This window comes from Scomber japonicus, chromosome 18 (assembly GCF_027409825.1).
Source record: "Scomber japonicus isolate fScoJap1 chromosome 18, fScoJap1.pri, whole genome shotgun sequence".
Lineage (NCBI taxonomy): Eukaryota > Metazoa > Chordata > Actinopteri > Scombriformes > Scombridae > Scomber > Scomber japonicus.
Window position 1 is genome coordinate 18,338,444 of NC_070595.1, and position 23,490 is coordinate 18,361,933.

The 23,490-nt window shown below is 41.4% G+C and overlaps 1 protein-coding gene and 1 non-coding gene across 2 annotated transcripts; one reads left to right on the forward strand and one right to left on the reverse strand.

Annotated features, from left to right (window-relative positions):
* Nucleotides 1-90: 90 nt before the first annotated feature.
* cacnb1 (calcium channel, voltage-dependent, beta 1 subunit) lies at nucleotides 91-22,560 on the reverse strand. Its single transcript, XM_053339092.1, has 12 exons — nucleotides 21,823-22,560; nucleotides 10,557-10,676; nucleotides 10,318-10,440; nucleotides 9,516-9,652; nucleotides 8,864-8,931; nucleotides 7,093-7,121; nucleotides 4,476-4,556; nucleotides 4,312-4,370; nucleotides 4,107-4,216; nucleotides 1,681-1,832; nucleotides 1,139-1,234; nucleotides 91-1,050 (listed from the first exon to the last, which is right to left on the reverse strand). The coding sequence occupies exons 1-12, from the start codon at nucleotides 22,063-22,065 to the stop codon at nucleotides 766-768; spliced, it is 1,503 nt and encodes a 500-aa protein (XP_053195067.1). The 5' UTR covers nucleotides 22,066-22,560; the 3' UTR covers nucleotides 91-765.
* Nucleotides 22,497-22,568, forward strand: trnac-gca (transfer RNA cysteine (anticodon GCA)). The gene has a single exon. It is a non-coding gene; the product is annotated as a tRNA-Cys (tRNA).
* Nucleotides 22,569-23,490: the final 922 nt, after the last annotated feature.

A 23,490-nucleotide genomic window follows, 5' to 3' on the forward strand; every position in this document is an offset into this window, starting at 1 on the left:
GTTTAAAGTGCATTTGACTCTACTATTATGTAGGTCAATTTTGTTGTCTAAAATGAAAGCCTAAATGAATTTGTAGAAGGAGGCAACATGTTTCAAGCTATTTGGTGCTCATTGTTAAGTGTGGAGCACATCGTAATTTATGAGTAACCAGTAGTAACTTGGGAATAAAGACATAGTCAGTTTAGTATTTTTTCTGTTAAAATCATTACGAAATGATAACAAATGAAATCGGACAGAGTGTTAGTAACAGCCTCTGCCAAACTAAGCACTTCTGTTTGAAGAGGCGGACATGACTTGCTGTTTTCAGGGGCGGTGCCATGGCAACACGGAGGAGGACAGCAAACTAGATTCAGCCTCCCAGAGAAGAAAAAGTGCTGGAGAAAGGAGGCCAGGGAGCTAAAGAGGACAGGGTGGGGGCAGGAGATATCACTTTACTCTTGATTACAGCAAGATGGAGGGGGCCCCCGGGGCAGAGGTGCCTTATGGGTTATTCCTTAAGTCCAGTGTGGACTGAGTTGAGCAGCTCTCACAGTTATATAAGTGCAGGGAAGGCAATGCTCACCTGCTAGGATATATAATTTTACTTGTGGATGTTCTCAAAACTTTGCGTGAATGTGTGTCGTGACTTCTCATTTGTGTCGTGTTTCTATATACAGCATAAACAGGGTTTTAATGCATTCTTCCTTCAGGGTAAAGAGATCAGGCTGCTGGGTTTTGGTTGAGGTTGAGTTGCCAGAGTCCTCCCTTTCCTCTCTCTGCTGGACTTCAGAGAGTGTGTTCTTCCACTTTTTCATCATTGGCTACAGGCCCGTCCATGTCAGGCCACAGATCCATATTTCTGCGCAGGGAGGTGAGAACCTGTACCTGCAGGTTGGAGACGGGTTCAGGAGAGGCAGCCAGGGCTGCCGTGGCCATGGTGCGGTTGAGCAGAGGATTGGGCGGGTTGCTGCTCGGAGGGTGTGTCGCCTTCCAGTAGGCCTCCAGGTAGTCAGCCAGGTGCTCGCAAGCATCCTCCAGCTGGTTCTCGTCCAGGATGATGTCAAACAGTTCCTGCGTGTAAATAAAACACATATTTTGGGGTTACAGGTTTTACAGAATCAATAGAGATCCTTTTATTCTCTCACAACACAAAACTCACAGGTGGGCACTGAGCCAACTTGTCTGCTGCCACCATCTGCACATTTAGGTGTTTAGCCTGGGACTTCCCCCTGGATTTGATGAGCCTCTGGAGAACCTGGAGGAAGATAATAGCACAGTGTTTACTGAAGCAATTATTTATATATATTATTAATGTACTCGCCCACCTCTGCACAGATGCACACTGTTATAATTTTATGACTGTAAAAGCAGAGAATTGAGAAAAAAATCCTGTAGAGGTTTTGACCACTAAGTAGCACAATGAAGCAATGTTTTTACAAGTGGGTCACCAATTTGTTTGTATTATGCAATTGCACACACAGCCAGATTCATATCCTGCTGCTGCTTTCATGCTGCTCTGCTGCAGTCGGCTGTCGTAACGCATCAACAAGTGTTAACAAAAGCAGTGAAACGGGCAAGCGAGCCAACACGTTCATAAACAATCATGATTAAAGTGTTTAAAAAACTGTCTTTGCTTGTTTTTTATGAAGAAGTAAATGCACGAAACTGACAGCAAAACTTAAACGTCATTTACTGCCATACCTTAGGTGAGGCTATTTTGATATAGACAATGATGGGAGCCAGGGAGGTCTTAGCCAGCTGAGAGGGGTGGTTGATGGTGTCCGCATCCAGAGCGACCAGCTGAAGGGTGCGAGCCAGCTCAAAGATACGCTCAATCTCACTCTGCACCTCCGCTGAAGGCCCAGGAAACAGATAAGACACGTAAGAAAAAAAATAATGTAAACTCCTCTCCTTGAAGAGACACAGTTTATCAGCCACACTTCCTTTTGACTTAGTGACACAAGTACATAACCGGCATGTTAGTACTCAATCATGCATGTCGAAAATTTTTAGAGAAAGCAGATCCAAGCAAAATGAATTAGATTGGACCACAGTCTAAGTTCCATTTATGCACAGCTAAATGGAGCAGTGCTGCATTCTCATTCTGCTGCCACCTCCCAACACATTTCCTTATGCACTTCTCATCTTTTTCATGTCACAGCTGCAAAGGAAGGAGGCACTTAAGAATGAGATGCCACTGCGTCTGGAATAACTAACAATAAGGGCACAATTTCTCACCATGTAAATAAAGCGGAAAACAAAAGAAAAACACCCTCATCAAACAAATGGAGTGGAACATTAGTTTTGGTTAGCGCTAATAGCCACAGCAGTAATTATTCTATCAGGTGAACCACTCAAGTCTGCGGACTGCTTGGGCGTTTTGTTTTCATTGTTCCTCAACAACAGCCTAGAAGGGCTTGTTATTTAAGCATTTCGTGCACAGTTCCCGTTTTCTTTTTTCTTTTTTTTTTATCAGCCTGTTGACGTGTAAGGAGAAAGATTAAAACGGAAACCAGAATGTTCCTCGCCTGTCTAGTCGAACCTCATCGCCTCCGAGGTGTGTGTGCTGCCAACCCAGCGGCAGTGAAAGATAACAGGGGCAAAGCAATCTGTAAAGACACGGGGCCTGCACACATTTTAGCAGCCTCCAGAGGGCTGAATGATAGAGAATTAAAGCTGGAGGCAAAACAGGACGTCCATGATAAGAAACATGAACTTTAACTCATATAAAGACATAGCAGGAAAGGTTTCTATTAACCTCGACAAAAACTTTTGCAAATTTGGATTTGACTTCGGTTAGGTCTTGCTTCTGTGCCTCGACCGGAAAAAAAGGTTTCTATTGAGGCTATCTTTGGGTACGGCTGCACACAAACAGTAAAGGGACAGCATCAGGTCGCAACATAAGGGTGAGAGCAGTGCGTTTCCCTCTCTGCTCAGAGTTGAAGAACAGCTACCAGTCGCCCTTCTGCCCTCCCACGGATCTGTTCCCGCTTTTGGTTTCATAACGCTTTCCTTTTTGTTGGAGACTACAGGCTGTCACAGAAGTATGAGGAACAGAGAAACTGACAGGCAAGCAGACAGGCAGACAAATGTATGAGCGGATGATGAATATAGTGAGAAAAAAAGGGGAGGGAAGAGGGAGAGAGGCTTCATTGTCTTGTTGGAAGGAGAGCATACGTACCCAGTACGTCTGAATCAAAAGGGAGTGGAGGAAGAAGATGGGTGGTGGGAGAGAGAAAGGGGAGGCGGGTGAAGGGCAGAAAAGACAGGATGAAGAGAGAGAGGAGGCCAGATCAGACTCAGGCATTCAGAGTACGCATAAAAAGAGGGAAAAACTGACACTTTCAGGTCTTTGGATGATGAACAATGGTATTTAGATGATTTGTTCACCTTTACAGTCCCTAAAATGAAACTCTAGTATGTAAACTAGTACATTTTGCAGAAATTGTATTTTATAATGCAGAATTACAAAATCCAAGTGGCTTACAGATTCATCATATTCAAAATGTAAATTTGAATCTTAGATTATCAGGAGTTATCAAAGACTTAAGCTGAGAAATACCAAATATTTATGTGCTTTTCTTTTTTGAGATTTCTACTCCTGCAGCAACATGGAAACAATTTTACTGCTTGATAAGTTTTTCTTAATGTGCTGAATATGCTTTTATTTTTAAACTTTTATTTTCTTATTATTGATAAAAGTATTGTCCATTTATCCAAAACCTTACCTTCTAACAAATGTATTTTAATCTGCCATTGAAAATAGTCACAGATAAATTCACTATTACTGAAAGTATGTATCATCTATCTATGTATCATCTATCTATCTATCTATGTATCTATGTATGTATCTATCTATCTATCTATCTATCTATCTATCTATCTCTCTATCTATCTATAGAAACAGACTTAAAGAGCGATATAGACATGAAACACAGATAGTGAGAGATAGTTAAATGGATGTGACATGATGAAAAGAAAGGTTTTCCAAATGCCTAATCTCCATTACAGTATTTTTTTCTTTACATTATGAACCATCAAATAACAAAAAAAAAAGATCCTTATTACTGTCCATTGTCTCAGTTGCATTTCCTATGTTTGTGGAGAGCTGAATTGTGCAGTCTTACCCAAGCTGGAGCGGGTACTGGAGCGCTCGATGATGGTGTGTTTGCTGGGGTTGTTGAGGACTGAACGTTTGGCCAGGGAGATGTCTGCTGTCACCCGTGTGATGGATATCCTGAAACAGAGATCCGGTGCACCTGTTGTTACTAGATTGGTAAACAGAAACCTTTTTAAGCTAAAGCCTACATCGTATAGCGAGTTGATTCTTACCTGCCCTCAAACTTGTGTTTCAAAAAGTCAAAGAGCGCTTTCTGCATCATGTCTGTCACCTTAAAAAAAGGAGGGGGACACACACACACACACCAGGCATAAGACAACATACTACGGAGGTGAAGTATGTAAAACAAGCACATGCTGCTCATTTGTCTCCTCACCTCGTAGCCTTTGAGCGACGGCCCGACTAGGATGATGGGTCTCATGGAGGGAACCACGTCATAGGGGGGGACATGCTCCATCTGTGCAAAGTAATTACAGCAGCAGCATTGGGGTGAATCACATTATCTTACCAACGTCTGACTGTCTGCACATTTACACACTTGCACAAAAAGCTCACAGAGATCTACAGCCACAGAGTTACACTCACGAGCATACATAAATAAAAAATTAACTCAACACAAATGCCCTCCACTCCCCGCTGTGAGCAGTCAGATTGATAAATGGCGAGTTTTAGACGCCGGAGTCCATTCGTTTTTTGACAGCTTATGAATGTTAGGAGGCAGGGATCAATTTCTCCAGAGAAAGCCCTCGCCTCTATTTCTTAGTCTGCAGTCTCACATAATTAAAGTGTCCATAATTAAACCAGACGCCAGTGTCAGGAGAGCTCTTGTGACTGTGCTGCTGCTGCTCTAACACAAGCGTCATCCTTCACACACTCTTTCTTTGTGTTATGCAGTAACACTTGAGGGGAATTGTCAAGTTATTGCTTCCAGATACTAAACTGCATACAGTTCCACTATTATAAATTGACTTTGTACATATGTGCTTCATTATTTTGTTCTTTAAAAAAAATCCACAAACCCTATTTTTTGCTACATGGGCTGAAAATCTAAAATAAATAGTACCTGCCAAGTATTTCCACCCTATATTGTAAAATCTAAAGTCTAAAATATAACTTTTACCTGTATTTTTGCATCAGGTATTGTCTTTTAAATGAATTTCTGGGTTAAACAATTACTGGATTACTGGAGTGTGTAGCTTTCCTTAAGCCATTCACACTTAAAATGGAGAGACCTTATAGAGAACACCCACACACAAGCGCTCAATATTGTAGCGCATGAACTTTAGGCTTATTCATACATTATGAATCATGAAAAGAATGATTCATCTATAAGGACTCCATAAGCATCTGTCTTCTTTAGAAGCCGTCTGTTTTCTAGTGACAAGGGGTTGAAAACAGTGACATGTCCTATATACTCCAACAACAGGAAAATTGGTTGTCTTTTCTTTTTACATCCGTATTCCAAGCACACCTCCTCCTCCGTGTGTGTGTGTGTGTGTGTGTGTGTGTGGTGCAGCTCTTGAAGCGGGAGGAGATAATGCTGGAGTGCCCTTGCTCTACTACATTACATTACATAAAGCAGCAGAGCAACGGAAGCTCATTTCACCTCATTTGTATTCACAGAAGCTAAAAATACATATTTTAAAAGTTTCCAAATGGCTCTTGTCTCTAAAGGGGGCAGAGCTGGGGCACCGAACATAACAATAGTGCTCGCTCGTTAGCACAGGGCACAATGTAGTGAGGTGAGTTAGAGGGATGATGATGTATTGTGTGTAACAGAGCATTCAGTATTACGGTTATTCTTCCTAATAGTAATGTTTAGTTATTGTGGTTGACAGTTGCTATTTTTGCAGTGAATGAATACCAAGTTAAAGAAAGGCTTTCAAATACATAAGCATAGGATTTAGTTTCAAGTAAATACTTAAAATTGCTTGACTCAAGGGAATACTTTAGTATATGTTTAACTTTATATTAACCTCTTAATCTTCATCCCTGTTTTGGTGCAACAATTGAAAACGGCATTCCCAAATCCAAATGGCTGTAGCTCCTGAACCACAGTGACTATCTGAGTAAATAAAGTCTTGCAGGAAAAGAAACCTCTTAAAGTTTCTTGTGAAAGTGTCAGAGATACTTGAAATCAGCACAAAAATGTAAACATCTGCCTCCTTTTTTTCAGTGTAAATAACAGCCCATGGTTTTGTCTGTAAAGGGCGAGGACAGTATGAGGCTGTAAACTAAACACCAGTGAATACCTGCCTCACATTTTAAGCAGATAGCACACAGTATGACCATCCTACAGGGTTTTTTTATCATGAAAAGGTCAAGGGAGACTTCCAAAAAGGATATTTGGAGACTATAATTTCGTACACATGAGTTCTTCCTCATTACGGTGAAATCAAAAGATAGAGAGGGGAGGGACAACTAGCAGAGTTTAAAACATTATTATTACTTTAAGATTATGCTGTGATAACTATTGGAATAAAACCTGGATCTGTATCTCCTACTGCTTCTACACACTTTTTCTCTCTGCAGTGTAATGCCTGTTTATATGTCTCGAATTGTGCTGAAAAGCATGAAAACAGCTGACTGTGGGCTCTAATCAGCCATCATAAATGGAAATGAAAGCATGTCAAGATGTATTACTGTTGCACTCTGACTAACAGGCTCTGGGATGGATCTGCACCTGCATCTGCATAATGACAGCTGTGATACAAGCTCTGGGGAAATGACCGGAAACAACAGAGGCGACATCATGATTTACAAATGATCCTATGAGTATTTGTGCTTGGAAGCATGAAGACATACTGTAATATATCCTTCACAGAAAAACCAAACTGAATTCTTACCCGTTTAACCTTTTACTGAAATAACATGACCACAAGTTACCACAAGAAGGAAAATGTAAGACAGTGAAGGCAACAGAGGATGAGGAGACAGAGAAAAAACATTGAAATGTTAAAGGTTAGTCTCGTTAGGAAACGAACCGCACTCACCGACTTCTGTTTCTGTTTAGCTGGGCCACCTACAGTATCATTCCACACAAAAGCCAGAAGAGACAAAAAAAGCACAAAACACAAGAGCACATTTAGTTATTGACAGGTTAGGATTAGGGGGATGGGGGGGGGGGGGTTGGGAGAGGAGCTGTTTATTGATTAAAACAGAGTTAATACTGACTGCCTTCCACTGTGGCTTCGTTTAAAAAAAGATTCACACTGAATTGCAGCAGCAGCCATTTCAGAGTGTAACCGAGTTAGTTCAACACCTCTCTCAGCTGATAAGCACAGAAACAAACATCCAAACATATCTCATCGTGACCGGAGCCTGAGGGGCCTGAACAGTGTTAGATTTGGGAGCTTGAGTAGCAGCAGAAACGTTGTGAGGCTGTTAGTGAGAGATGGAGAAAGGAAGGAGAGCAAGTAGACTTGACCAAATCCTGGAGGAGAAGGGGACAAATGCAGGGAGGGATGCTGGCAGGTTTAGCAATGTCCAGGGCCCCCTAATGTTACCTTCTTAAAGAAGGGCAGCCGGTGGGCGTTGGCCTGAGGGGATGTTACGCTGCCTGACATGCCCTTGGGGGAGCGAGGGTCACCCTGGGACTCAGGGGGCTCCTCAATATCCAGGTCGAGGGGGTCAACATCAAAGGAGACTGTGGACATGTCCACGTGAGCTGATGAGGGGGTTGGAGAGCAGACGGTGCAGAGAGAGGGACAAGAGGAGAGAAAGAAACACAGAGAAGGAAGACAAAGAGTTGAAGAGAAAGAGAACGAAAGCAGAGAAAAAAATAATAGAGAAGTAAAGGAACAGGGGGAAAGGGTAAAATAGAAGAAAGAATGTAAGATGCATCCAGACAGAGGTATGGAGGAGTTTTGCAAGAGATGGCACACAGATTGAAAAAGGTGGCACAGTATGACTTAAACTGGAAATAACATTGAGAAGAGATTTTTTTTTAAAAACAAAAACAAAACTAGAACACATCAGATTATCATGAAGCAAGGCACAGATGTGGAGTATAATAACATAAACAGCAGAAGAGGGGAGTGACGTCGGCGTGACGAGAAAGCAACACAACTTGAAGTGTAGGGGTGAAAGAACTGGGTGAAGGACCGGCTTCGGAGGAAACTGGAACAAAGTAGTAGATGGGAAGAAAGAAGCGTGCAACGAGGGGAGCTGGGGCTTGGAATAAAGTGTGTGGCGGGTTTGTTGTTGGAGAAGCGAGTGTGGAAGGTACGGGGAAGGTGGACGCAGTAGGTGGGTGTCTTTTTCTTCATATTCTATTATGCAGATATTAAACTCAGTTCAGTGGATCTATTGGACTAACAAAAAACTCTTAATGTCAATCAGAGTTGTTTATTTTTTCACGTTTGCTCTCTCCTGCTGTCTCTGGATATCAAGCAGCAGGTCTGTGTCGTCTCGACGATGCACACACAAGCCAGACATACTTATCAAGTTTAATGAGCGGTCCACTCTCGGCTCTATTTCAGTCCCGCCCTGTGTGCTAATGACAGACTTCCTAAGTTCTCTCTCACTTCACACAGCAACCCACCGAGATGCGCCGTGATTCATCATCATGCCTGACTAACTAGCCAATTAAAATTTTCATCTAAATATCAGGCGCCTGTCTCTTCTCACTCTATCAGGATTGCACACGTGCCCACACAAACATGCACACGCAGTTACTATTTTGCCAGTTGATAAGGAGACCCTCCCCTCAAACACACACACACACACACACACACATACACACACACCACCCCCCAACCTCACCTGTGCCAGGAGGGGTGGGCCTGCGGGTGCCAGTGGCAACATCCAGACTGGAGCTTCCTCCAGATTTACTGTAATAAGATATATGGCGTCTAATTATTGCTTGGTGAAAAGAAAGCAATAAATAAGCTTTACAGTTCCAAGTGCACAATATAAACACATGCAAAATGTTTCCACCCGTCCCCCCCAAAAAAAACAGTTTTTGTTTTTTGAATTAATCTCCAAGCAGCCCATAATTCTTAGGTTTCCGTCTACAAAATGACACAAATTACATAAAACAACATGTTAGATCAGATCAGATAATAGACTAATAATGAAAATAAATGAAAGAAAGCCTAAGTAAGCTGCTGATTATGTGCACAAGGTTAAAAAACACAAGAGTGATTGCATTGCAAATTGTATATTAAAATCCAATCAGCTAAATTTTTGATGATAATAAAAAAAGATTCCTGGATTTAAAAAAAAACCCAGAGACTAAAGAGACCCACATATACTGTAGTCTGCATGATGAAATATAGTGACTCACTGCTTTTGTACTCTTGTGTCTATTTTAGTTGGTTTTACATTGCAATGTGGGCGAAGTGTGACTCAGATTTGACCCGCTTCAAAAGAGGGGGTTACGTTTGTGCCGATGAAGAGGGCCTTTCATCGTTACCTGGAGCTGAGTCGGTTCTGTCTCATCCTCTGCTCCTGAAGCAGACGGGTGTTCTCCAGTTTGACAGGGCTGGGTATGAAGCCAACCTCACAGCCCTCCTTCACCAGACGACCGATCCACCAGTCGTTGTTGTACTTCTGCATGCAGAACACACAGCCGGGCATCAGACATCAATGCAACACCAGCATTTTATGGCTCACATCATCATTTACTGTACAGTATGTGTTGAAATGCGCAATTGAGATACTTGATGATATTTTGGGTCATTATGGTTTCTGACAATAGTTCCAAAAATACTGACATACTATATTTACACTTTCAGGATATAGAACATAAAATCTTATTGCTCAGAAAACGTCCCACCGTGTACCAAAGAACTTTATGACACGCTTTCTTGCAAGTTGATGTTTGTATAACATTTGTACCTAAAAAAATATGAGTATGTACCTGATGTGACCAAGATCATAAGTGAAAATCACTGCCTGGGTAGAGTTTAGACAGATCCGTTACCATCTTCCCAGTCACCAACACTTCCAATTGTTTGAAGGAGTTAAGCCTAAAGCCCTGATGCTAAGTTTCCCTGCATCATCTAGGTAAAGTAAATTTACTTTCAGTTCAGGCTGTAATTGTGAATAGTTTTATGCTAAGAAACTACAAAAACTACACTGTACAGATCAAAGGTATGTGCCCTTTTGTGCGAGAAATGTACTGTTCACTCCTCCTCAAAGTACTCCTCCTCTGCATCTACTTTTGAGTGAATATTAAAAAAAAACAAGAAACAGTTTAACTGGGAAAATCAAACCTCTTTAATGTGTAAGAAGTCTTTGGATTCAAAGGATATGGCCATGCCCTGCACAGGTACATCATCACTGGGGCCGGGGTTGTAACCAACATTTGTCCGCACAGCAAACGCCACAGGTTTGGTCTGAAGTAGTGATTAGAGAAAAATGTGTTAGTATACAGACATGAGCTGCAGGAATAATGAGCATCAAAGTAACACTGTACATAAGAAGAATGAGGGAACAATAGTTGATCTTTGACCTTTGCTTTCTCGAGCGTGGCAAGGGCCTGTCTGTCTGCCTCCTTCCTCAGAGCTTCTGGGTCCTCCTCCAGGGACACGTCTGAGTCTGACGGGCGGCTGGTGTAGGAGTCTGCAGAGCCCTGAAATACACATTAAAAAAAGAACAGGAATGCGTCAATACTACTGAAGTTAACAAAAATAGGGGCAGACCAAGTGAAATCACATGCTGGACTCCAACATGTCTGCGTAGATGTAGGCTACGAGTGTGCTGTTCAATACTGATGACCTGTTTGTTCATCTTTAAGTTGTACTCCTGCACCTTTAAATTCACACATCTATCCTTCTCGTCTGAGTATGATTGCCTATTCCCTCGTCACAATGTCAAGACTCCAGCAGCATAATCTATATGAACACAAAAGGGGCCTTGGCCTTCATACTGGCTAAAAGCTGACTCTGTGTAATTCGAGGTGGAGAGGATGCATAACAACCGGCCGACATTTCCACTGCAGATTGAGTAAGGCTGAGGTGTTAAATCTTTTCGCACAGGTACAACGGATTCAGCGTGTGGGTGTGTCAAGTACAAGCAAAAAGAGGTAGAGAGAAAAAAAAAATGGCCGGAGGACTGTTTATAATATTAGCGTGGTTATAAATTTCTCATGAAGTGGCTATGGTTTCCAACACATTCACCACTCATGCATGGTAACTTGACTCTCCCAGGCTGACCCTAATCCAGACACCCATACCACAATAAAAACTCGAGCCTTCAGTGAGCCTGCGGCGCTGGCCCACTGTACTGCAGTGAGGGGAGGCAGCCTGAACTTCTGAAGTGTTTGAGTGTTCAATTTATATAACAATCCCACTTGTTCTCTTCTTGGTTTTTTATTTTTTTTTTCATTCTTTTTTTTTATTTTTTTTATTCGAGCTGTCAGGCAGCCCGGCGCTTTGTAGGAGGTGCTGACAAGAATGCGGACAGCTGAATGTGCCAGGCAGAAGAAGTGAGTCATTAGGTGTGGGTTTTTAAAATAGAGGTGAGAATGCGCAAAGATGACATAGACCATATGTAATGTTGATGAAAAATTCCCTGCTAGAAAGTGAGCACATGTGTAGTCAGACAACACAAAGAGCGTATTCAGTGAATACATCAAATATCTCCAGATTAGAGCTGGGTATCCTTTGAACATTCTCCATATCGGTGCCAATACTATACCTGAGTTTTGGTGCTGGTACCAAAACAATACATCTTTAGATATCTTAATTAGGCGAGATAAACGTATTTTAGCCCCCTTTTTTTCTTAATTTCATATAATATGCCAAACTGCTCGGCTCACCAGTGGTTAATGAGGAGCTTTGCATTTATAAAATACAAAAATAGATTCTTGGGTTTAGAGCTGCAATGATTAGTTGATCAGCAGAAAATTCATCACCAACTACTGTGGTGACTATTATCATTTTGAGTATTTCTTTAAGAAAGAAATTCTCTAACTCTAGCTTTTCAAATGAGAATATGTTCTGGTTTATTTAGTCTTCTGGGAAAGTAACCTGAATATCTTTGGGTTATGGACAATTTGCAGGGACAAAAGACATTAGAGGATGTCACCTTTGGGCCTTTTCACTACTTTTTGACAGTCTTATCGATTAATTGAGATAATAAATTACAGATGAATTGCTCATATAAATAAACACTGTTTGCAGCCATACTTAATTTAGATCAAGAAATGTCTAATTAAAGACTGCTGAAGGATCTGACCAAGCATTTGATGCCAACTTTTGATACTGGACGCTACTGTACGTATTTTGGCTGCTGCTTTTTAAGTACTGAGATCTGATACCAAGTCCTACTCAGTTTGCTGTCATTTGAATTGTATTTCTTATTTTAAAGATGAAAAGAAATGTTGTGTCTCAGTGGTCCTGTATAAGATACATACTATACCACTGAAAAGGTTCAATTTAGGCCACGGACTGTTGCACTCACCCTCTCCCTCTATTTCAGTTGTCACATTCAAATAAAGGCAAAATACCCAAATGATATTCTTTAAAACATATATGAGAAGAGATTAAAAGATTAAAAGTTCTTGGTGCCATTCCCCAGACACAAACCGGTATTAAGAAACTGGGGTGAGAAACATTTCAAAGAGGACAAACACCAGAGTCTAAATAAACCCAGACAGAAAAAACAAGTCATGTGTGTAGCATCTGTGTGCTGTGTCAGCGTGTTTGCATGTGCATTTATGTGTGATTAATGCTACTCTATGCCTTTTATTACCATCCATGCATCTCTGTATGATTTGAAATGAAACGACAAACACAAATGTTGATTCTAGCTCGGCCACCTGTCGCATCGAGGCGCTCTGTGACTCGGCAACAGCAGACCAAATGTAGACACTCCCTGTTGCCAAGGCAACGGCTAGCTACTCCTCACATCCTCGGGCATCCACAAACCATCCCCACTTCCTGTTTCATTTACTCAAACTCAGAACACTCACAGCAGCGCGACCGTATCTCCCTCAAGTAGGAGGAATGATCCTGTGAGCGGCACACAGCATCTAATGAGAATAATAACAGCCGCCCCCACTAACCGGCTCTGAGTCATCTTATAAAACCATACAGGTGCATCCTAACATAGAGCACTGAGTAAGTGAAGGTTAACAAACCTTAATGGGGAACCCTCAGGAATCTTTTCACATAGAGAGAAAACAGGCTGAAATGACTTCTAAAATAACCTGGGACCTACACACGCTCGCTACAATACGTCAGTGATGCAGCAAAATGTAGAGCTACAGTAGAGTGGGAGAGACAGGTGATTATTCTGAGTATATCTGAGCACTTGTGTGTAACTCTGTGATAATGACTTTGTGTCGGACAAATGCTTGTTTCTGAGTCACTTGTCCTGTTGATTCATCACGTCACACATAACCAGAGAGAAAAAGAATAAGAAAAGAAGAGAATGAGAGGATAGACGGATATATGAGGACAGACGCAAAAGTCAATACTCTTACTAAAAAAGGCGCAGGTGGACAAGGGGGAGAGTCAAAATAGCAACTGATCGATAACCTCTCTGCACCTCTTTTCTACCCTGAAACCAATCAGAACTTGTTGATAGACTGAAAGAGCAACTGAGCAGATTTCCTCCACCTTTTCATTTTCAACACCCTCCTGCAATCCTTCCTCTTCTTCTCTTTCTTCTCCTCCTCCTTCTTCTTCCTCTTCTTCGCATGTCAATGGGTTGTGTCTCTAATTTAGCTGCTTGCTTCACTTCACATACAGCTCCTGTTCAAAATAGCTACAGGCCACCTGACGGCAAAGCTGCTTTCCCATTGGCAGTGCCAGACGAGAGACCCCAGCAGTGTCATAGTAACCATCTCTGCAGCTTATTACAGGCAAGCCAGTGAGAGCTGCATCAGGAAGGATATAGAAAGAAGATGTAGGAATCAATGGTAAATAAAATACCCTGAAGGGAAATCAGCGGCGGGGAAATTGCATAAAAGCTTTTCAACAGGTGATCAATGAAGTATTTTCTCACACTGAGTGAGTTACAGCCTGGTCAATAGCTCAGAGAGCAGCACAGCAATAACTACATCAAACAAGACATTATAACCTTTGGAGAGATTTTATAGAAGGGAAATATAAATGTTTTCAATAACAAGAAACTGATCCCTGTGTAATAGTTGGTAAAATCCAAACAGCTAAGATCATAGTAGGAGAAGAAAGGGGGTGAGACACACAAAAATTAACTGACACCATGATGAATTTACACCTCCTTAGCATTGATATTGAATAAATGGAAAGGGGAGGGGGGGGGGGGCAATAGAGTGTAGGGGAGGGGGATAATGGAATAAGCAGTGTGAGCGGGGTGGCAAAAAGACAAGTGCTTTGAATAATGAGGGCTGAAGACAGTCACCCTGCAGCAAGGAAATTAGTTAACATTGTTTCTTCGAATGCAACAGCGTCTGTAAATGCTTCGGAGAAAAAGGGAAATTGGAAAAGACGGGAGCAGTTGGATGCAGTTGAATAGATTTGCTTTTGGAATCGGCACAAAGCATTAAAAAAAAAAAAAAAGGAAAAAAAAGAAGAACATACTGAATTGGGATTTATGTTGGATTACGCCTATTCCTCATTTGGGCCAGATAAACAGAGCAGAGGTCAAAGATTTTAATCTGCTACTGTCATGAACGACAGGAAATTCACAGCAGGTGTTGTCAGAGTTCACAATGTATGACTAAGAAGTGATTATCATCTCACACACACTGTGAACTGCTGCCCTGATAATTAAACAGATAAAAATATCTTCATACTCATCACCTCAGATGATGTGAAAAATGAAGGCGAGAGCGGGAGCATTAAATATCCTTTTCCTATTTGCTTTAGCTCCGACTCAGAGTCTCCTCAGGGCCTGATTCATCAAGCCTTTTTAGAGAAGAAGAAGAACACAACATCTCATCTTAGGCAAAATGAGAGCCAACCAGAATGCATTAGCAGCCGAGCCTTAGGTCCGCTGCGTATTCACATCACATCCAGAGGGAGATAAGGTCACTGAATGATCAAAAGACAGGTATGGGATAGGAGAAGATATGCAGAATGGACAGATGTACAAAAGGAGTCCCTGTCTGAAGCTCATGGCCAGCGGCTGTAAATGGCCATATTACTTTTCTTTGTCACAGCAGCGTCATGGCAACCAGTTGAACGGTGTGGAGACAACTAGAAAGATGAGTCATGGACTGAACTCACAAGAAATCCCCATTTCTAAGAAACAAGCAAAAGAGAGACTCGAACGGGCAAGTTGATCCTTAATTATTCAGGTAAAAATCCAACCAGCTCATGTTTGAAATCAATATCACAATATTCAACAAACATATTAGTGTAAGGTGCAAGTCACGATCCAACTGCCAATACTATACATTTAGGCTTATTGATACTTTTTAACCTCATACCAATACATTAAAATACCTTATTGGGGGGAATATAAGCCCTTTTTCTTTTTGCTAAATCCCTTTTTAAATTAGCACTTACTTGATGTATGCAGTAATTAAATGTATTAAAAATGACTTTGCCTAAATAGAAACTGAAGTTATAGAGGAAAAGATATGATTTATATCAAATCTGATACATCAATAAATATCTGGACAGGTTTTCAATGTCAGTGTTAGATATTTTTGGACATGTTTGGGTCGTTACTCATAAAGTATTGAGGTTGTTTACATCATACACCAAATGTATGCAAAATCAAAACTGATGCATAAGTTGGCCAAGAAAAAGGCTACCAGATTGAATGATTAACATTTCTCATTTCTAAGCAAAATGCCAAAACTCTGGTTTCAGCTTCTTAACTTTTGCTTCTTTAGTCTTTTAAAGTCTTACAGAGACTGCATTTCTTTTTGGATTGTTGGTTCAACCAATTTCACAAAATCTTAGGCTGAGAAAATGTGATAAATATTTTACAGACTAAATAATCAATAGATTACAATGATGATGAAAATATTTGTTATTTTCAGGTCTAATATAAAATGATAAAATTCATGTTCAGTGCCCCAAACTGTTCTGTATTACATCAGACACAACTAAACTTTCAACTAATCATTTTATTTAATTTGAATAACAGAATCATGTAAACTAATGACTTAATACATGGTTATGTTATTATTTGTGCTGAAATTTTAAATCAGTAGTGGATTGAGAGAAAGTTAATTGAACACAAGCTTTGATCTGACAAAACAAGCAATTTCAGATGTCACGCTGGGCTCTGGGAAATTGTAATTATTACTTTTTGTTATTTTTTCATATTTTAATGTGTAATTTATAAAGGATTCATCATAAAAACAACCAACAGATTACTCGACAATGAAAACAACGGTTAATCGCACTCCTGATCATCACAATATAATTCCAAGTAAAAAGGAAAAAGGTTACACTGAATTACTGCCCCTACATTAATTGCAAAAAATATGGAAATCCAATCAACAAAAAAGAGGTCACTTTATGTCACTCTGTACTGGAGTCCTGAGGTCACAAAAAATGCTAAATCAATATCCAGTCTAGGCCTGTCTGGATCAGAGGGGGGACTTGTGGTGAAAGCAGCCCCCTGAAATGGCCACAGTGCTGGGTCGGCTGGTCAGGCAGTGCACACAGCAGCAGAGGCAACCGGTGGGACTGGAAGTCTAATTAAAAACACAGCGCCTTTCCAGCAGCTGCAGCCCGGCCCAAAATGGAATCTCAAAGAAAGCCGCTGACCAGGAGGTACAGCTCTATCAGGACACGGGGCGGCAAGTTATATATTCCAGTTATACATCAGAGCCAAAGAGTGTACTTGAACTTTCAAAACTCTATCTGGATACACACACTCACTCACACAAACACACAATACTTCCAGTTCGAGCAGACGGAGCCAAAAGTGAACAGCTTGTAGATTTATTTAGATTCTTCTTACCATGACGGGCCTTTGAATCCTCTCAGTCCTCTCCATACCTCGTTTGCCACGCTCGCCACACCAAGGCAAACCAAGGGGGCAACGCCGGAGTCCTCAGACAGAGTTACGTATATGTGTGTGTATGTGTGTATGTGTGTGTGTGTGTGTGTGTGTGAGAGAGAGAGAGAGAGAGATAGTGGCAACTAGTGTGTGTATCCGCCTGTTAGTCTGACAAGTGCATAAGTGTACATGTGTGTGTTTGTATGTGTGTTGTGTGTATGATAGGAGAAGAGAGGAAGCCAGAAAAGAGTGCCCTATGTGTGAAAATGGGAGAGCGCTCTCTTAACCTCCAACCCCTTCACTCACACACACACACACACACACTCACATACACACTCACACACACACACACGCCCACCCACCCCCCTCCTACCTCCACAACCCCGAGGAACGTGAACCTTGTGTAGAGGAAGGGAGCTGGGGCTGGCTGGGGGGTCGGGTTGCAGGACTTGTGCTACATTTGCAAACTGGGGAAATATATTTAGCCTTGGCCGGGCAGAAACAGGGACGTGAACACACTGAGACCCAGAAGGAGGCTTGGTATGCAGCCGTCAGCCATTCAATGCCCCGACTGACGTGGGACAGAGCTGGGGCAGTGCCTAGGGAAACCCCCCCTTCCTCTCTCTCTTTGCTTCATTCCTCTCGGCCTCTGTCCTGATCTCGTTCTTCCCAACCCGTCTCTCTTTCTCTTTCTCTCTCTCTCTCTCTCTCTCTCTCTCTCTCTCTCTCTCTCTCTCTCTCTCTCTCTCTGTTGTCTATCTGTATATCTGCCGGAAACAAGGGTATCAGACGAGGGATTAATATGGATATGAGGGGAGATAGAGAAAAGAGGGGCAGTGGTTCAGTAGTGGATTGAGGACATGAAACTCACTGTATCACTTTGAAGCAACTGACGCTTTCCTACTTGAGCCTTTGAAGTATCTGCTGAATAGTTACCGCTCCAAATCCACGAATCTATAGATGTCTAATATTTAATTACATTGATTTTTTTTATACTAACCACAAAAAAACAGTGTATTTGTTTGTAGTGTAGAATTGGGACACACATTTTAACTTAACCAACACTGCTAAAATGGGTAAAGTGTAGAGGTCTGTGGGCAGATAGGTGTGGTTAAAGAGGTGGTCCAATTTGTCCACAAGGGGGCGACCTCTGACACACTGCAAGGCCACAGACTCAACCACCTCTTCCTCTCTTGTGTGATAGGAGGCTGATGACAATACAGTCAGCTGGGGAAGGTGAAAAAAAAAATGGAGAGCTGCAAACAGACCCACCAGTCGGATCTGTCCTCGAGCAGCCAGACACAGCAGCAACTGGGGCTCTGCTGGGATCCATATGTCAGGACTGACAGGAGGTCTGCTGGTCTCTCTACAGCCTTCTAGACCTTTCACATATGGCAACCAAGTCAAGATAAGATTTTGACTACAGAGCAATGGAGAAAAAAAGTGTAGGAAAAGACAATTAAACCTGCATGCACTTTGATTGATTATTATTTCATTCTTATCTTAAATTAAAATGAGATGAGAGGTAGTTTTCCAATTTGGAGGCTTGATCCTCCTCATTTATAGACCGTTCATGACAGAATGGGCTAATGAGGCTGACCCTGTTGAAAGAGAGTCTTGAATTTTGAGTCTTTTATTACTGGCACTCAGATGATCCTCACATGAGAAAACAGATCATTTTCACAATGATTCTCTCAGATAGCAACATTTATCTGCTTTCTGTCTCTGAAGTACGGACAAAAATGGGAAAGAAAGCATTCATGTTTCCTGCTCCAGCCACTTAGTGTCTGCAAGAGGAATTTAAATGGATAAATCTGATATCTCTGGTAGAAGACTTCCATAAACTACATGGTAAATAACTCTTTTCTTCTATTTTCATAGCCTTATTTTAGTGTTATTATAGCTTTTAGATGATTTTTTATCTGTTGTCTGATTTTGTATGTTTTTCTCTGTGATTCTTTTAATACAGATCAAGGGGTTTCAATTCTGAATTGGACTCACTTGGCTAAATAAAGGTTTGTTTTGTTATCAAAAGTACCCAAAAATGGTTGACAGTGACTGGTTTTATATTACATGAACTGGACTAAATGAAAAATCTGCTGCTAAGTCCAAAAAATGGCAGCCAAGCATAAACATGAACAATTTGCACAATATATTGTATTAAGTTATCTTAATACTGTAATATTTAATATTAGATTTGCTACTCCCCACTCATTCAATATCCTGTGTGTTGGGGATGTGTTGAAGAGAAATGTCTTGTAATACAAACTTGAATAGGCACTTTTTTTTTTTACTGGTATTCACACTTTGATGAGGGCTTGAACACACCATTAGCTTTGTTCTATACAAGTGTAGACCACCTCATGTGGAGAGGAGTAGGGTCAACATGGCCTTCAGGTCCTCTGAAGGACCCTCCTTTGTGGACCACTGAACTGGCACGCAGCTGTTATGTGCTCATCATGACAGTCCTTCTGATTTGATGTTTAACTTTAAGGCTACAGTGTTGTGTTTCCTGTTTTTTAAAGATATAAGACACAACAGAATACCTTTTTAAATGCTGCTATTTCAAATTCTGACAACGCTATTGTGAGTTTTGAAGTAACAATAGCAGAGATGTTAGCTTCTTTCTTTTTTTTACACAGCAGCAGCAGACAGTCTCTGCCCGTCTTCGCACACCTGAAAACACACAAACCAACAACACTGCACAAACATGTGAGCTGCACCTACCCCCACTCCCCCCTCCACACACACACACACACACACACAAACACACACAGACACACACACACACACAGACACACACACACATCAACATCCTCTCCTTCGTGTCTCCATCCCACTGTGCCCGCACACAGAGGGAGATTCAGTGGCCCGGTTGCCATGGAAACCAGGCCGAGTGTACCAGCCAGCTCCACCGTTGGCTGGTTGTGGCTCTCGTGCATTTGTGTGTGTGTGTGTGTGTGTTGAGTATGTGTGCACTTGCGTAGGTGTGTGTGAGACTATAAAGCCTATACAGGGCTTTGCTTTGAGTTGTTCGAGGGGGAGTCAAAAATAGGCCATAAGTACAAAAACCTATAGGGCGCCTGTGAGCCTCTCTTTCTGTAATTAAATCCATTTTTTTCAGTCTTAACATGGATTCAGGAATTGTGTGCATGAGAAGAACCACTCATAGCTGCTCTATATATTAAATGGCGGAGTTGCTAAATCAATTTTTGGATTATATGAGCGATTCAGTCTGTTTATAATCCCTGCTACCTCTATTGTACGCCTTGATGAGTGAAATGCTGCGCAATAGCATGAGACAGAGGAGGAGATTTAAGTCAAGAAGCGTTAAATCATCCTTACTACTGGGTAATGAGTTCCTCATACAATGTGAGCGTTTATGAATCCTGTTTAACCTGTAGGCCCAGTGCACATGGTCCTCCACCACGCCAGAGTTAATGAAGGCCGAGGCAGTGGGTAGGGTGAAGATGTGTGCAGGCGAGGATGCAGCTAACCTTTAAAAACCACAGGAGGGTTCAGCTCCCTGTATTCACCAACAGCGATGGGATTTTTTTTCCTCTTTTTTTCTCGTCTAAAGCATCACCAGTACCGAACAGGCAAATGTCATTCAGCACAGGGCAAATCATTTCCTCTCACCAATGAAGAGGTCAGACGGAAAAGGGGGGACTCAGTTAGCCGTGACACGGGTTGGCTTTGAGAAATGTCATGTCCTGACAAGGACTCTGCTGTGCCGCTCGCAAGCATGTGATGCCTTAACCCTGCCTCCTAAACCTCGGAGGAGAGGAAATATTGAGGAGAGGCTTCTTGGATCATTCTATGGAGGGAATGAATCTCTGCAGCTGGACGACTGACAGGTTTGACTCACTCCATTCGACAGAGCCAATCAATGCAATCAACATCCACAGACCAGGGTTGGGTAAGGGTCAGGTGGGCAGCAAGAGGTGGAGGTGAGTCTAACACCTGGGGACTGATAATCAGCATCAGAGCCCTGGAGGAATCCCCACTGAAGGGAGATGTCTCCCACTGCCAGCTCTGTGACAACACAGCTGTGTATAGCTTTAGTCACAGGGGTTTTACTGATGTTATCAAAGCCATTTCAATGTGCGAGATACAGTACTGTATGCAGGCTGCCGTGACACACTCAGGTGAACAGATAAAGACACAATTTGTTTAAAGACGAGTAAATAACAGGTTTTGTTTTTCACAGTTACTGGAAAGCGGAAAAATATAATACAGCAGATAGGTAAAATAGCAAATAATGGAGACCCTTTAAAGTCTGCAGTAAGATCAGTTTTCACAGGTGCCAGAAATTTTTTAAAAATTGACACTGATTATTTGTGTTGTCTCAGCCTCTTTGAAGTTACCCTTCTTTTGATAATTATATTAGTATTCACCCTTGGAAGTGAGTGGACGTGGTCACATTGGTTTATCCTTGTCTGCATTTCTCATGATACAAATAATGCTGAAAAATATTCATTTGGGATAAACCTCCAAGAATAAAAAATGTTTGAAATCTTTTTGGATTTTTTTTTCTGTAACGCTATATCATTATCTCTTTCATTTTTAACTCATAAAAGCTAGACTGGTTGTTTAGATTATCAGCACAAAAGATGTTCTAAAATGTTCCCTATTATATGTGACGATCCAACAAAGAAATTAAAAATGACACAGTGCTGCAACAACAATTCCAGCAGAATTCCTGTCATTAAAAGTCCTCACTTCATCTTCACGTTTCTTCATTAAATATAATGAGGGCAAAGTTGAGACCAAGTCTAGCACCTGGATTAGCTGTCTGGAGGAAGGATTAAAGTGTGAATTGTTACCTGTCGGACGAAGCTGTTCGAGGTGGTGTCAGAGGAGGTGCTTCCATCTGAGCGCTTAAATCGGCTCTTCCTCTTGGCATACTTTCCCTGGAAACAGAGAAGTTGGACGGAAAGAAAAACAGAGAGAAAGAGAGAGAGAGAAAAAAAAAAGTTTAATGGAGTGGCTCCAAAATATCTTATCTTGACATATTTCTTGGAAAACCTTGTTTCTAAGGGAGCATGACAGTCATTAACATTTGGCATAGCATTCGTAAAAGCTTCTAAATATGATCATCCAGTTAGATAGAGCCAGAGATAAAACAGCACGAGTTCCAGACTGGAGAGGAAGTCAACCAGAGAAAATGTGCCCCGTGTGTCCATGAACAGCCTTCATTACTTGTCATTTTTCATGTTCTGTTGCAAACTGGGACCCTGTAATCTGATTGGCAGACCCCTGGCAAATGGCCTATCCGGGTTGGGCCTCACATTACATTATGAGCACACCCTGCCCATATTGCCATGGTTACACAATGCCGACTAATCACATTTGTTGGCAATCAGGAGACTGCCTGTATTGTTCTTGCAGCGTGTAAAAAGGGAACTGTTGGTTGACATAACGCTTAGATAGAAACATGGCTGTCCTTCTACAGGCCGGCACACCTGTCTGTTCCTACTCTCTGCTTAGGTAAACCAGAGGGGGTATAGCTCAGTGGTAGAGCATTTGACTGCAGATCAAGAGGTCTCCGGTTCAAATCCGGATGCCCCCTTCTTTTCTGTCACAATCCATGTTTCATTAGTACTAACTGTGAAAGTGCAATGGTGGTTGGGACTTTTTCTTTTTCATCTTGTTTACAAGAGATAAACAATTCTTAATGTGACTCTTGACCAAAAAATAATATGTATTTTCAGACATTTTAAATGCACCATATCTTCCTCCCAGGCAGCCACTTTTATCTGCTCTTCTCAGAACAGTTTGTAGATCAACTGACATGAAACTTGCTTGAGATAGCTACTCTAAAACATCAAAAATGATGTAATCTCCAAAATGTAATGGAGTTAAATGCCCACATTGATTTGATAAGTACTGCTGTGTTAATATGCGGTTTGGCTGGTGAGGCTCAAATATCAGAGATTTTAGGGTCAGCTATCACACAGCAAAACATTACAATATTCACTATATCCCAACCCTTATTTTCTGTTTGACTAATAGCTTTCACTTCTGTTCAACAGCATGTACTGAAATATTAGACATGAGAACCGCCCATTAACACATGAACACAAGACTTTCTATTTGCGTCTATGTGTAAATCAACTGGCCAACCACACATCAATTATGTATTATAAACTTGGCTAGAACCATACATGTTGATGGATTACTTACTGAAATATTTACTTTTTAAACATTACTTTAAGCCTGGAAATTGATTTTCATATTATATTGAGAAGAGCTGAGTACAGACAGAGCCTCACTGCTGTTTTGAGTATCAGAAACTATAACATATTCATAGTATATTTAAAGTATAACTGTCTAAGTCTATACTTTGGTGTTAATACTTTCCCATCATTACTTCTTGCTTGCTAACTATTTTTATTTGGGCAAAGTTCTTGTACTGCAGATTATGTTAAAACAACAATAAACACTGATGCATTGACAAGATTTGGCTTATGAAATGTGTTGAGAAATGTATC

Excerpts from the sequence above, each read along its gene's own strand:
- cacnb1 (XM_053339092.1), bottom strand. The coding sequence starts at position 22,065 with ATGCCAAATGTTAATGACTGTCATGCTCCCTTAGAAACAAGGTTTTCC. Across the intron at positions 4,371-4,475 it reads CGTCGCTCAAAGGCTACGAG|GTGACAGACATGATGCAGAA; the intron begins GTGAGGAGACAA and ends CCTTTTTTTAAG. Across the intron at positions 1,833-4,106 it reads CAGTACCCGCTCCAGCTTGG|CGGAGGTGCAGAGTGAGATT; the intron begins GTAAGACTGCAC and ends CTGGGCCTTCAG.